Here is a 15,704-nt window from a genome sequence, read left to right on the forward strand (position 1 = left end):
GTGCTGGTTGGTGCCTTGCATGGTTTCCACCGCCATCGGTGTATGAATGCGTGTGTGAATGGGTGAATGTAATGCACAATCTCTGTAAAGCGCCTTGGATAAAGGCGCTATATAAATGCACCATTTACCATTTATAACAACACTGCTGAACCATAATAGATGCACCCTCATAAAACATTAAACCTGTATCTAGGAGGGGCCCCTCATAAAACAAACATTAAACCTGTATATAGGAGGGGCCCCTCATAAACAGACACTAAACAAACATTAAACCTGTATCTAGGAGGGGCCCCTCATAAAACAAACATTAAACCTGTATCTAGGAGGGGCCCCTCATAAAACAAACATTAAACCTGTATATAGGAGGGGCCCCTCATAAACAGACACTAAACAAACATTAAACCTGTATAAGGAGGGGCCCCTCATAAAACAAACATTAAACCTGTATCTAGGAGGGGCCCCTCATAAAACAAACATTAAACCTGTATCTAGGAGGGGCCCCTCATAAAACAAACATTAAACCTGTATCTAGGAGGGGCCCCTCATAAAACAAACATTAAACCTGTATAAGGAGGGGCCCCCTCATAAAACAAACATTAAACCTGTATCTAGGAGGGGCCCCTCATAAATAGACACTAAACAAACATTAAACCTGTATCTAGGAGGGGCCCCTCATAAAACAAACATTAAACCTGTATCTAGGAGGGGCCCCTCATAAAACAAACATTAAACCTGTATAAGGAGGGGCCCCTCATAAAACAAACATTAAACCTGTATCTAGGAGGGGCCCCTCATAAAACAAACATTAAACCTGTATCTAGGAGGGGTCCCTCATAAAACAAACATTAAACCTGTATAAGGAGGGGTCCCTCATAAAACAAACATTAAACCTGTATAAGGAGGGGTCCCTCATAAAACAAACATTAAACCTGTATAAGGAGGGGTCCCTCATAAAACAAACATTAAACCTGTATAAGGAGGGGTCCCTCATAAAACAAACATTAAACCTGTATCTAGGAGGGGTCCCTCATAAAACAAACATTAAACCTGTATAAGGAGGGGCCCCTCATAAAACAAACATTAAACCTGTATAAGGAGGGGCCCCTCATAAAACAAATAAAGTAAAAGTAAAGTAAAGTTAATGTGGCATGGCTTTGTTCTGCTTGTACACAGCATACAGAACGAACCATTGATGGTGACGTCAAATGGGAGGCTATGGTTCATTCTTAATTATCTTAATTTCTCCTCTCATTCCTGTTTCACGTCTTTGAGGGGCAGCTACTGTATTAGTGAAGATTTACGTCTCACACAAACATTCAATTCCCATTGATTGACAAGGAATGGAGAATTTACGCCATATGTGGATGAGCAAATACGTCATGATGATTGATGTACAGTGCGATGATAAGAGCGCCCCTCACTTCACACGGGTGTGATTTTTATTGCTCCGTTTTGTACTTTAAAGTTCTCATTCATTTATTTTGGTAAAATGTGTTGCACATTGCAGTATTGATACTTTTACTTAAGTAAAACATGCACTTCTTCACGCACTGGTTGTGGTTAATCGCATGCATACGCACACACGTCTGCTTCACAGTGGGCGTCTCTCTCTCTCCTCTCGTCATTTGGTTTTACCAGCTGACCAGCTCTGTTTTCCTCTCTCTCTCTCTCTCTCTCTCTCTCTCTCTTCCCCCCTCCCTCCCCTCTCAGTTCCTTCTTTTGTCTTTTCCAGCACAGCTGGAGAACTCCTTCCCTTCGCCGCTATTTCTCTACATTATCTTTTTACTACTTTTTACTACTCCTTTTCATGTTTACGTTCGTCCTCTCTCGTCCTCGCCATCTGACAGTCGTTTCATGGTTTTGTGGCCATAAAATCCTTTCCTAGACAGCATTAACCCATTCTGACCTGAGATCAGATTCTAAATAAATGTCTATTACATCCTGACAGTTTCATTATTAACCCATTCTGACCCGAGATCAGATTCTAAAAGTGTCTTCGTTTTTTTTCAAAAATAGCAGACCTACAAGCTCGCTATGAGCTTGTAGATCTGCAATTTTTTAAGTAGCTAAAGCATGACATAATGCTAACACCAAAAGGGGTTCCCGCGCCTAAAATGGGTTAAGAGATGTACAAACACATTCTGACCACATATTGAAATGTCAGAATAACCACACGCACGCACACACACACACACACACACACACACACACACACACACACACACACACATGTTGTTTTTGGCAGCAAATTTCTATTTTAATTTTAGTCATAGTCTCTTGAATAGTTTTCATTTAGTTTTAGTCACATTTTAGTCACCCGGAATGTTTTATTGTTAGTCTAGTTTTAGTCGATTAAATCTACAGGTGATTTAGTCGACTAAAATGTATTTTGGCGGGCCTTGATGCCGTCATAATGACTGATTTTACACTTGCTGAAAATAGCAGATCTACAAGCACGTTGTGAGCTTGTAGATCTGCTATTTTCAGCATACAACCAAGTGTAAAATGACTTATACTGGATCTCTTCTCCACTAGTCCCTTCCTAACATTTTAGTCTAGTTTTTATTTGTTGATGAAATTGTCAGTATATTTAGTCTTAGTTTTAGTCATCATAGGTTAGTTTTAATTTAGTTTTCGTCAGTGAAAAAAGGTAGTCGACGAAAAATTTTCGTCTTAGTTTTAGTCGACGAAAACAACACTGACACACACGCACACGCACACGCACACACACACACACACACACACACACACACACACACACACACACACACACACAGTGACACACAGTGTCTTACCTGTGGTCTTAGGGCGGGGATGTTGAAGAGGTGCATGTCTCCCAGGTTGGTGAGGCAGACCATGGTGTGTTCGCTGTAGTCCTCCTGGGCCGTAGAACTCAGAACCACCAGCGCCACCTTCCTGACCCGACAGCCCTCGTGGGCCGTCAGCTTGAACTTGGTCTTGGCGCTGACCTTGGGGAGGGAGAACACCTGCGGAGGGAGACAGCGACAATGCATTTTTATAGCATGGGTAGATTGATTGATTGATTGAAATATGTAGTTTACATTTTGCAGAATTACAGTACATTTCAAGCACAAACTCAATACAAAGACTGTTAACTGTGAGTTTGGGCGGGAACCCCTTTTGGTGTTAGCATCATGTTATGCTTTAGCTATTGAAAAATGGCAGATCTACAAGCTTATAGCGCGCCACCGAGTGGCGCGCTACGAGCTTGTAGGTCTGCTATTTTTGAAAAATCGAAGAATGACTGACATAGAAACATAGCTTTTTCAGAAAACTGTCAGGATGTAGAAGACATTTTTTGAATCTGATCTCAGGTCAGAATGGGTTAAGCATTACACTTGTTTACAACAGGGTCCACCATGTTCAATTCATCAAAAACATTTAGAGACGTACAAATAGACACTTCTATATAGGACCTCTTCACCACTTTTCAACCTATCTTCATATAATAGGTCCTCACTAATAATCATGAAAAAAATGGCGCAATGACCCAATTAAGCATTACACTTGTTTACAAGAGGGTCCACCTTGTTCAATTCATCAAAACATTTAGAGACATACAAATAGACACTTCTATATAGTTTAAAGAACAGAACAGGAATTCATCATAAAGGAAGCAAAAAGGGAAAAGAAACTTATACAGTGAGGGGAAAAGGGGGGGGGGATTCAGATTTTACGGGGGCCAGTTTCGAATTGCAGCCGTCCGTAGGTGCCCTTTGAGAGCGGTTTTGAAGGAGTCAAGGGATTCACGTGTCTTAATGACTGTTGGTAGGGCGTTCCACATTTTGGTGGCATAGGAGCGAAAATAATTTAGTCCCTTAGCCCCGGCAGGAATGGAACAAACATGAACGACAGAGACAGACAGTACCCCAATATATATTATTTATACACATATTTCTGACATATTTCCAGTATTTTTCTACTCCCTTAACCCATTCTGACCTGAGATCAGATTCATACGAGGTTTCCGCCGGACACACACTGGTCTGATCTGACCTGAGATCAGATTCTAAAAATGTCAGTCGTTCTTCGATTTTTCAAAAATAGCAGACCTACAAGCTCGTATCGCGCCACTCGGTGGCGCGATATGAGCTTGTAGATCTGCTATTTTTCAATAGCTAAAGCATAACATGATGCCGACACCAAAATGGGTGCCCGGTCAGAATGGGTTAATCCATTTAGATCTGAGGACGCATCTGTGCCACCTCATATTAAGCATTATTTGAAAACATTCACTGTTGAAAAATAACCTATCTACAAGCTCAATTGAAATATTCGAGGTTCTCTTAATATATTTTTTCATCCCATGATTTTGTAACCCATTTTTCACCCCTGTGTCAATCATCTAATGTGATCCTGGGCTCTACACACCCTCCGCCAACCTGGGGAGAGCAACGGACTTGAACTCATGCTTCCTTCATGCCTGAGTGTCCAAGTTGCTCCTTTACACCTGACAGGGGGGCGTTTTCCTGGTTGGACGTAGCGCGTGGAAGGAACACGTTATTCCAACCAGTTCCCTTCCCCTCCATCAGGCGCCCGGCTGGCCAGGGGGAGGCAGTTTAGTGACCAGGATTACTGCATGTTTTTGTGAGGGAACCTAGCCTAGGGGACACGGGGAGAACATGTGAGGGTACCTACCCTAGGGGACATGGGGAGAACATGTGAGGGTACCTACCCTAGGGGACACGGGGAGAACATGTGAGGGTACTACCCTAGGGGACACGGGGAGAACATGTGAGGGTACTACCCTAGGGGACACGGGGAGAACATGTGAGGGTACCTACCCTAGGGGACACGGGGAGAACATGTGAGGGTACTACCCTAGGGGACACGGGGAGAACATGTGAGGGTACCTACCCTAGGGGACATGGGGAGAACATGTGAGGGTACTACCCTAGGGGACACGGGGAGAACATGTGAGGGTACCTACCCTAGGGGACACGGGGAGAACATGTGAGGGTACTACCCTAGGGGACACGGGGAGAACATGTGAGGGTACCTACCCTAGGGGACATGGGGAGAACATGTGAGGCTACTACCCTAGGGGACATGGGGAGAACATGTGAGGGTACCTACCCTAGGGGACACGGGGAGAACATGCAAACTCCACACAGAAAGGCCCTTTCGCCAACCCCGTCTTCGGGTATGGGCACTGATGACGCGGAGGAGGGAACACGCCGCCAGCACCCACAGCGTCCCGTGCGGGAATCGAACCCAGGACCTTCTAGCTGTGAGGCGACAGCACTACCAACTGTGCCACCCGTGCCCCCTAATATTCAAGGTTCTCAAAACGAGGTTCTCTGCAAATACCTTGAGCTGCTCCTCGGAGGCGATGAGCACCGAGTGTGCGTTGGCGTTGTCGGGCGCGGTGGCCAGGTCCTGGGCCGCCTCGTAGGGGTCGGGCAGCGGCCTGCCCCGCCCGTCCAGCACCATGATGGACACCACGGGCGCCCGGTGCATCAGCTGGATCTCCTTCCCCAGGACCGCCTCGGCGCACAGCGCGTCTCTGCCCTCGCCGCCACCGCCACCGCCGGAGGAAGAGACGCCTCCTCGGTCGCCCTGGAGGCGCCCGCCGCCGCCGCCGCCCACGCCCGGCACCTCCAGGGCGTAGGCGTATACGCTGCCCGAGTTGGTGCCCGCCCACAGCGTGGGGCCGTGGTGCGTTCCTGGAGATTTGACCCGTTGATTGATTGATATGTTTACATGTTTACAGCAAAAAATGCACACAGTTATACATCACTATCAAAAGGATAAATGCTTATTTATGGAGGAGGGGGCAGAGAATGCCCCTGTTAGTGAGGACAGGGCCATAATCTACTGTATAACTGATGAAATTGTGCTTTGAATTAACAGTTTTCTACTGTTGGAATCAGAAATACTACAGTTGGTTTTAGTTTTGAAATTTCTGATATATTTAGTCAACTGGACATGAGTTGCGTGTTACAATGTAGATCTGCTGTTTTTGACGTTCCCCCCAGAATATGGAAGCTGTGACGTTACCCCCAGAATATGGAAGCTGTGACGTTACCCCCAGAATATGGAAGCTGTGACGTTCCCCCCCAGAATATGGAAGCTGTGACGTTCCCCCCAGAATATGGAAGCTGTGATGTTCCCCCCCAGAATATGGAAGCTGTGACGTTCCCCCCAGAATATGGAAGCTGTGACGTTCCCCCCAGAATATGGAAGCTGTGACGTTCCCCCCAGAATATGGAAGCTGTGACGTTCCCCCCAGAATATGGAAGCTGGGATTCAATGGTTAAACAAAAATCAATGTTTTCCCAACATCCCAACCATGTGTTTCAAATGTGAATGGACTATAACAAGGGTGCAGGCATCTGTTCCGACATACCACGAGTCCAACAGTCATTAGTTCGACACCCTATACCTGCATACGCTGTTTGGATAAACGTCTGCACCAGGGGTGCAGTCAGACAGATATTTAGTGAAGCCACTAAGGAAATCGGGATTTCCTGAAAGTTCATATAATGGCCTGTTGTGGCGCTGTCATTGGGCCCAAAAAACCCCATAGCTCCATAGAGATCCATGTATTTGGGCCCAACTTCACCTAGACTGTATTACCTTAATAAACATGGTCATGAATACTTTCTGCTTCCAGTCACTAGTTTAAAGTCTCATTTCTCATGTCATAATATTCTTTTTGGACAATTATGGTCCCATTTATTAAAAGAATGACCATAAAGTGGCGTATGTTCTGAGGGGCGTGGCTACCGTTACAGTCTATGATCGGGAGCCACCCCCCGTTCAGTCAAAATAAAAACCAACGAAGAGTAAGGGGGGGGGGGGAAGTCCCGCCTCGTTGTCTGGGCCAGCCAATGGCCAGCTGGGCCCAAACGGAGCCAGCCAATGGCCAGCTGGGCCTAAACGGATCTAGAAATATGGCGAGTTACAGTGCAAGGAATTACAGGCTTCATTTTACGTCCATGTTAGACCCGGGGAACGCTTTGTCCATATTTTTTACAGTCTATGGTTCCGACATACCAAGAGTCCAACAGTCATTAGTTCGACACGGTCATGGTTTGGGTCTTCCCCTGTCTGTATTTCGGCCACTCCCACATTCTATTCCACCACACTGCAGACCCACACACCTGTCTCCCACTGCCTCATCAGCCCAACAGTTCACTTCTCATTACACACCTGTGCCTACTTCTGCAATCAAGCCACCGCCTATAAAACTGGACTCATTCTGCCTCATTCCTTGCTAGAAGATAACCATTTGTTACATGGGTGCATTCCTGATCTCTGTATTTTCCTAGTGTTCTTAGATTATTTACTAGTTTGGATTTTGACCTCCTGCCTGTTTTTGGACTCTGATATTCTGCCTGCCCCTTTGGATTTGCTTGCCTGTTTTGGACTGCTTTCTTGGTTTTGACCTCTGCCTGCTGTACTTGGTTTTCCCTTGGTTTTGATCGCTATTAAACTTTTGAACTTACTCTGCCTGTGTTGCCTGCACTTGGGTTCCATTTTGATACACAACGTGACAGCCACCCTATACCTGTATGCGCTGTTTGGTTAAACGTCTGCACCCCCTATGACATAGCATGATGGTGTTAGCATGTTAGCGCGTACCGTCTCGTAGGAAGGTGTCAGCGAAGCAGAGACATGATGGTGTTAGCATGTTAGCGCGTACCGTCTCGTAGGAAGGTGTCAGCAAAGCAGAGACATCGGACCCCCCCCCCCCCTATGACATAGCATGATGTTGTTAGCATGTTAGCGCGTACCGTCTCGTAGGAAGGTGCCAGCGAAGCAGAGACATGATGGTGTTAGCATGTTAGCGCGTACCGTCTCGTAGGAAGGTGTCAGCGAAGCAGAGACATGATGGTGTTAGCATGTTAGCGCGTACCGTCTCGTAGGAAGGTGTCAGCGAAGCAGAGACATCGGACACCCCCCTATGACATAGCATGATGGTGTTAGCATGTTAGCATGCGTACCGTCTCGTAGGAAGGTGTCAGCGAAGCAGAGACATCGCAGATACATCGCAGAGACATAGCATGATGGTGTTAGCATGTTAGCGGTAGCGTACCGTCTCGTAGGAAGGTGTCGGCGAAGCAGAGACATCGGACCACCCCGGAGAGCGAGTCGTCGGCCGAGCGCGGCTCGATGCGGCGCTGCACCGGAGCCACCTCCTCCTGCTCCGCCGCTAGCGCAGCGTTAGCCTCCTGAACCTGCACAGGAAGAAGTACTCAAATGTTTATCTTTAGGATGATGAATCAATACTGCGATATAGAAATACTGTCCGGCATTCAAAAATGCAACAGTATTGGCATCAAAATGTCCCGTTTCAAGATTTCAAATGTATACAAATCTTTTGAAAATAGTAGATCTACAAGCTCACAATGCCTCACACACTGCGGACCCTGTAACCAGAAGTATTAGCCGCCTCCATTTCCGTCGCTTGTTCCGACCCTTCACTAGCATGAGACACGCTAAGCTGACCCTTCACTAGCATGAGACACGCTAAGCTGACCCTTCACTAGCATGAGACACGCTAAGCTGACCCTTCACTAGCATGAAACATACCCGGAGCAACGCGCAAGGTTTTCATTGACATCCTAAGATCGTGCTTCATCTCATATCACCTCATTTGAGCTTCAATTCTGAGATAAACGCCGCTAAAGATGGCATTACAGGACTCTATGGAGCACGGATCAGCAACTGACTAGAGAAAACGCTATTGTTACGCTGAATTAGTTACATGTTCGCTAGAAACAGACTGTATCAAATATGAGTGACTGACTGTCGCAAACTATGCAGAGACACCTCCCTGACAATATAACGATACAGAGACACCTCCCTGGCAATATAACGATACAGAGACACCTCCCTGACAATATAACGATACAGAGACACCTCCCTGACAATATAACGATACAGAGACGCCTCCCTGACAATATAACGATACAGAGACGCCTCCCTGACAATATAACGATACAGAGACACCTCCCTGACAATATAACGATACAGAGACACCTCCCTGACAATATAACGATACAGAGACACCTCCCTGACAATGTAACGACACAGAGACACCTCCCTGACAATATAACGATACAGAGACACCTCCCTGACAATATAACGATACAGAGACACCTCCCTGACAATATAACGACACAGAGACACCTCCCTGACAATATAACGATACAGAGACACCTCCCTGACAATAACGCAGTCACAGCTTGTGTGTTTCACCTTGCTGGTGGGGGTGGAGGTGATGGGGCGCTTCTTGCCAGACACCCGGCTCTTGCGGATGCGTCTGAAACTCTGCCGCAGAGACTTCTTCAGAGACTTGACTCTGGACAGCGGTCCCTCCATCGCCAAGGAGTCGTTGGGATGCAGTGTACACCTGGGAGCACAGACAGACGGACAGACAGACAGACAGACAGACAGACAGACAGACAGACAGAAAGACAGATATGCTGTGAATCTTTGCGTCTTTCCGTGTGAACGCAGCACAAGTCCTTATTTGTTTTGTTCTGTGTTGTTGGATTGTTTTCTTGTTGTATGTGCCCTGAGGACCCCCATGGAAACGACTTGCTGCAACTCAAGGAGCTTTATTCTCTAGTGAAAAGTCAAATAAAAAAATATTAATATTTACCCCCTATCCCCTACCAGTGTTGTTTTCGTCGACTAAAACTAAGACGAAAAATGTTCGTCGACTACCTTTTTTCACTGACAAAAACTGAATGGAAACTAAATGAAATCTAAGCTACGATGACTAAAACTAAGACTAAATATACTGACGATTTCGTCGACAAATAAAAACTAGACTAAAATGTCAGGAAGGGACTAGTGGACAAGAGAAGTCATTTTACACTTGGTTGCTTGCTGAAAATAGCCAGTCTACAAGCTCACAACGCGTCGCAGCGCAAGCTCACAACGCGTCGTAGACCGGCTAATTTCATATAGTCATTACGACGGCATCAAGGCCCACCAAAACACTAAATCACCTGTAGATTTAGTCGACTAAAATCTCATGACATTTAGTTGACTTCACTAAAACTAAACTAACACTAAAACATTCCATGGTGACTAAAATGTGACTAAAACCAATTGAAACCTATTCAAGAGACTATGACTAAAACTAAAATAGAAATGTGCTGCCAAAAACAACACTGCCCCCTATACTCCGCTCTCTGAACGGGTGTACCCCCACCTGGCGAGCACGGCGTTGCGTCTGTGGTAGTCGAACAGGCCGAAGCCGTGGCTGGTCCCGAAGGCGATGAGGTTCCACTCGGCGTGCAGCGTCACGGCCGTCACCGAGGCCGGCGGCAGGCACTGGACCAGCACCAGGGGCTGGAAGCCCGGCGGGAAGGGGGCGGGCTTGAGGCGCGGCTCCAGCCTATCGTGGCCCTTCCAGGTGAAGCCCTCGCGGTCCTGCAGCAGGTCCACCACGGACACGTCCACCGTGTGCTCCGAGCGCTCGTCACTCAGGACCATCACCATCACCTGTGTGTTATTATTATTATATTATCACCATCACCTGTGTGTTATTATTATTATATTATCACCATCACCTGTGTGTTATTATTATTATTATTATTATCACCATCACCTGTGTGTTATTATTATTATATTATCACCATCACCTGTGTGTTATTATTATTATATTATCACCATCACCTGTGTGTTATTATTATTATATTATCACCATCACCTGTGTGTTATTATTATTATATTATCACCATCACCTGTGTGTTATTATTATTATATTATCACCATCACCTGTGTGTTATTATTATTATATTATCACCATCACCTGTGTGTTATTATTATTATATTATCACCATCACCTGTGTGTTATTATTATTATATTATCACCATCACCTGTGTGTTATTATTATTATTATTATATTATTATTATTATTATAATATTATTATCACCATCACCTGTGTGTTATTATTATTATTATTATTATTATAATATTATTATCACCATCACCTGTGTGTTATTATTATTATTATATTATTATTATTATCACCATCACCTGTGTGTTATTATTATTATTATTATTATTATTATTATTATCACCATCACCTGTGTGTTATTATTATTATTATTATTATTATTATTATTATTATTATCACCATCACCTGTGTGTTATTATTATATTATTATTATTATTATTATTATTATATTATTATTATTATCACCATCACCTGTGTGTTATTATTATTATTATATTATTATTATTATCACCATCACCTGTGTGTTATTATTATTATTATTATTATTATTATTATATTATTATTATTATCACCATCACCTGTGTGTTATTATTATTATTATATTATTATTATTATCACCATCACCTGTGTGTTATTATTATTATTATTATAATATTATTATCACCATCACCTGTGTGTTATTATTATTATTATATTATTATTATTATTATAGTATTATTATCACCATCACCTGTGTGTTATTATTATAGTATTATTATCACCATCACCTGTGTGTTATTATTATTATTATTATTATTATTATTATTATAGTATTATTATCACCATCACCTGTGTGTTATTATTATTATTATTATCACCATCACCTGTGTGTTATTATTATTATTATTATCACCATCACCTGTGTGTTATTATTATTATTATTATTATCACCATCACCTGTGTGTTATTATTATTATTATTATTATTATAGTATTATTATCACCATCACCTGTGTGTTATTATTATTATTATTATCACCATCACCTGTGTGTTATTATTATTATTATTATTATTATTATAATATTATTATCACCATCACCTGTGTGTTATTATTATTATTATATTATTATTATTATTATTATTATTATTATATTATTATCACCATCACCTGTGTGTTATTATTATAGTATTATTATCACCATCACCTGTGTGTTATTATTATTATTATTATTATTATTATAGTATTATTATCACCATCACCTGTGTGTTATTATTATTATTATCACCATCACCTGTGTGTTATTATTATTATTATATTATTACTTGCGCAAGCAGAGCGCGCAAGTACTAGTTTCGCCCGGCTCGTACACTTTTGATGTGTATGCACCATCCCAGCAAATTGTGCCTGATTTGCTGGGACCAGATTACATGGTGTGTATATGTATAACTAGCTCTCAATGATGACGTAAGAAATATGTGGATTAAGATCTGCTATTTTCAGCATGCAACCAAGAGTAAAATTACTCGTGTCTTTTACTTATACTGGATCTCTTGTCCACCAGTCCCTTCCTAACATTTTACTCTAGTTTTTATCCGTTGACGAAATTCTCAACATATTTAGTCTTAGTCATCAACTCACCATAGCTAATATTTCATTTTTCGTCTTGGTTTTAGTCGACGCAAACAACACTGGCGTGTACTGTACGTTACATGACTATACTGTACAGTTTGTACTGTACCTGCCCAGCGGTCCCCGCCACCACCAGCTTGCTGCTGTATTTACACATGCTGATCTTCTGGATGCCGAGCCTGGGGTCATCACTGTAGGGGTCAAAACATCCCACCTACGCGCGCACACACACACACACACACACACACACACACACACACACACACACACACACACACACACACACACACACACACACACACACACACACAGCCAAACACAGCCACACACACACACACACACACACACACACACACACACAGAATAGTTGGTTTTTCAACTCATTAAGACAGTAAAGCAACCACAGACTGTTTTAATTGCACCCAGGCACGACATGCAGCCCCTAGTCCTGGAGACAGTACAACATGCTACATGTTAGAACACACACACACACACACACACACACACACACACACACACACACACACACACACACACAAAGAACAAACAACAAACAAAGAGGTAGGAGCGCACACAGCAATAGTGGGGAAAGTGCTGACCACGGGAGATAAACTTGAGGGGGGGTTGCATGACTCTTTTTTCACCCTAAAAGATGATCATCAGGTATTTTTATATAAGGAGGAAAAAAAGTGTACAGTATTTGTTAAAATGTCGTTTTTATGTGGACACGCCCACCAGTTCATTAAGTATGCCTGGTTTGCCTGGTGGGTGGTGATTCACCTGAACTGAAGCCGCACCCACAGCTGTTGTTGTATGATAAAAGGGGGAGGGGTTAAGGGAGGGGATGATATTGTGATGTCAACTATATCACTGTTTTTTTTCTTCCATTGGCCCGTTTGACTGTCAGGGTTTCAGCCTCTCGGACGAAACCCTAAATACAAAGTTAATACACCATTGCACAAAACAACCACACCAATGTGTCTAATTGTGAACACAATGAGCACTAACTATGAGACCTGGCACAACATGTATGTCTGTCTGTCTGTGTGTCTGTGTCACGCTGTAACACCACCCGCCCACCACCAGAGGGCGCAGCTGTATCACACACAAAAAACCACACACACACACACACACACACACACACACACACACAACTTAACTTAAAAATGAACTTAAAAAAGAAACGTAAAAACATTAAAATAAATGTACAAAAAATACTTAAAGAAAACGTAAAAAAAGAAAAACACACACGCACGCACACACATACTAAAAGATAACTTAAAAAAACGTAACTTAAAAAAATCTCACAAAAAATAAATGAAATAACTTAAAAATCTTACAAAAAATAAATGAAAACTTAAAAAAAATCTTACAAAAAATGAATGAAAGAACTTAAAAAAACCCCTTAAAGTACATAATTTATTCGAATTGTTGTTATTGCAATTTACGAGCTGCGTTCGCTTCCCGCGTTCACACGTCTTACTTGTGAAGTACTGTCACCTCATAAAACACATGAAAAACTTTAAAATGACCGCTTCTCCTCTCCTCCTCCTCCTTCATGTCACATCTTAGAATACAAACACATTCTGGACGGGGTGTTGTGGAATGTCAGAGCGACCTCTCAGAACCCTTCCACAGAAACACTCTCCATTTCCAAACCTTCCACACAGTGGCTCTCAAAGTGTGTGCGCGCTCGCGTGTACACACTTTCAGAGTTTTGCAGGACCTTGAAAGTGAAAGGTTTGAGAATAGCCCTGCTCCGCTGAATTCCTGGACAATCCCCTTCTTCTACAACCACCACGCGCAAACACACAGAGAACAACATGCATGTCCGTAGACACTAAATCACACACAGTAGGAATTCCAACAGTATCCTCTCTCTCTCATGAGAGAGTTGTGTTTTGGCAAAACAAGGAGTAGGGAGAGGTTTTTGCGTGCACGCACAAACACACACACACACACACACACACACACACACACACACACACACACACAGTGTGAAGGGATCTGGTTTTCATTACCGAGGAAAACAGGGAAAGGCTCTTCATCCCATATGAGGGAGGGCTACATTCCAGAGCATGCAGCTCTGTTACCCCGGGTTACAGGACAGGAGAGAGAGAACGCTAGAGGACAATGTGCAGAATAAGGAGCGGGACGGTAGCACGAGAATGGGGGCGGAAGACAACAGAATGACAGATGAAGATATAATGTAAAAGTAATGTGAACGCAGGCCCTAAGGTGCTTGCATATACAGTAAAGTAATGTGAACGCAGGCCCTAAGGTGCTTGCATATACGGTAAAGTAATGTGAACGCAGGCCATAAGGTGCTTGCATATATACGGTAAAGTAATGTGAACGCAGGCCCTAAGGTGCTTACATATACAGTAAAGTAATGTGAACGCAGGCCCTAAGGTGCTTGCATATACAGTGAAGTAACGTGAACGCAGGCCCTAAGGTGCTTGCATATACAGTAAAGTAATGTGAACGCAGGCCCTAAGGTGCTTGCATATACAGTGAAGTAACGTGAACGCAGGCCCTAAGGTGCTTGCATATACAGTAAAGTAATGTGAACGCAGGCCCTAAGGTGCTTGCATATACAGTAAAGTAATGTGAACGCAGGCCCTAAGGTGCTTGCATATACGGTAAAGTAATGTGAACGCAGGCCCTAAGGTGCTTACATATACGGTAAAGTAATGTGAACGCAGGCCCTAAGGTGCTTACATATACGGTAAAGTAATGAGAACGCAGGCCCTAAGGTGCTTGCATATACAGTAAAGTAATGTGAACGCAGGCCCTAAGGTGCTTGCATATACAGTAAAGTAATGTGAACGCAGGCCCTAAGGTGCTTGCATATACAGTAAAGTAATGTGAACGCAGGCCCTAAGGTGCTTGCATATACAGTAAAGTAATGTGAACGCAGGCCCTAAGGTGCTTGCATATACAGTAAAGTAACGTGAACGCAGGCCCTAAGGTGCTTACATATACAGTAAAGTAATGTGAATGCAGGCCCTAAGGTGCTTACATACACAGTAAAGTAATGTGAACGCAGGCCCTAAGGTGCTTACATATACGGTAAAGTAATGAGAACGCAGGCCCTAAGGTGCTTGCATATACAGTAAAGTAACGTGAACGCAGGCCCTAAGGTGCTTGCATATACAGTAAAGTAATGTGAACGCAGGCCCTAAGGTGCTTGCATATACAGTAAAGTAATGTGAACGCAGGCCCTAAGGTGCTTGCATATATACGGTAAAGTAATGTGAACGCAGGCCCTAAGGTGCTTGTATTTACGGTAAAGTAATGTGAACGCAGGCCCTAAGGTGCTTGCATATACAGTAAAGTAATGTGAATGCAGGCCCTAAGGTGCTTGCAT

At 43.4% G+C, this 15,704-nt stretch overlaps 1 protein-coding gene across 1 annotated transcript in view; it reads right to left on the bottom strand.

Moving 5' to 3' along the window:
- llgl1 (LLGL scribble cell polarity complex component 1) overlaps positions 1-12,544 on the bottom strand; it is a 28,583-nt gene extending 16,039 nt beyond the window's left edge. The window contains exons 1-6 of the mRNA XM_083779789.1: positions 12,444-12,544; positions 10,193-10,485; positions 9,229-9,382; positions 8,063-8,204; positions 5,332-5,687; positions 2,796-2,987 (exon numbers count right to left, since the gene is read on the bottom strand). Of these exons, the coding sequence (XP_083635915.1) occupies positions 2,796-2,987; positions 5,332-5,687; positions 8,063-8,204; positions 9,229-9,382; positions 10,193-10,485; positions 12,444-12,491 (1,185 nt within the window). The 5' untranslated portion in view covers positions 12,492-12,544. The remainder of the gene's footprint in view (positions 1-2,795; positions 2,988-5,331; positions 5,688-8,062; positions 8,205-9,228; positions 9,383-10,192; positions 10,486-12,443) is intronic.
- Between the last annotated feature and the right edge of the window lie 3,160 nt (positions 12,545-15,704).

The sequence above is a fragment of the Protomyctophum parallelum genome (assembly GCF_964188405.1).
Source record: "Protomyctophum parallelum genome assembly, chromosome: 13".
In the NCBI taxonomy this organism is placed as follows: Eukaryota; Metazoa; Chordata; class Actinopteri; order Myctophiformes; family Myctophidae; genus Protomyctophum; species Protomyctophum parallelum.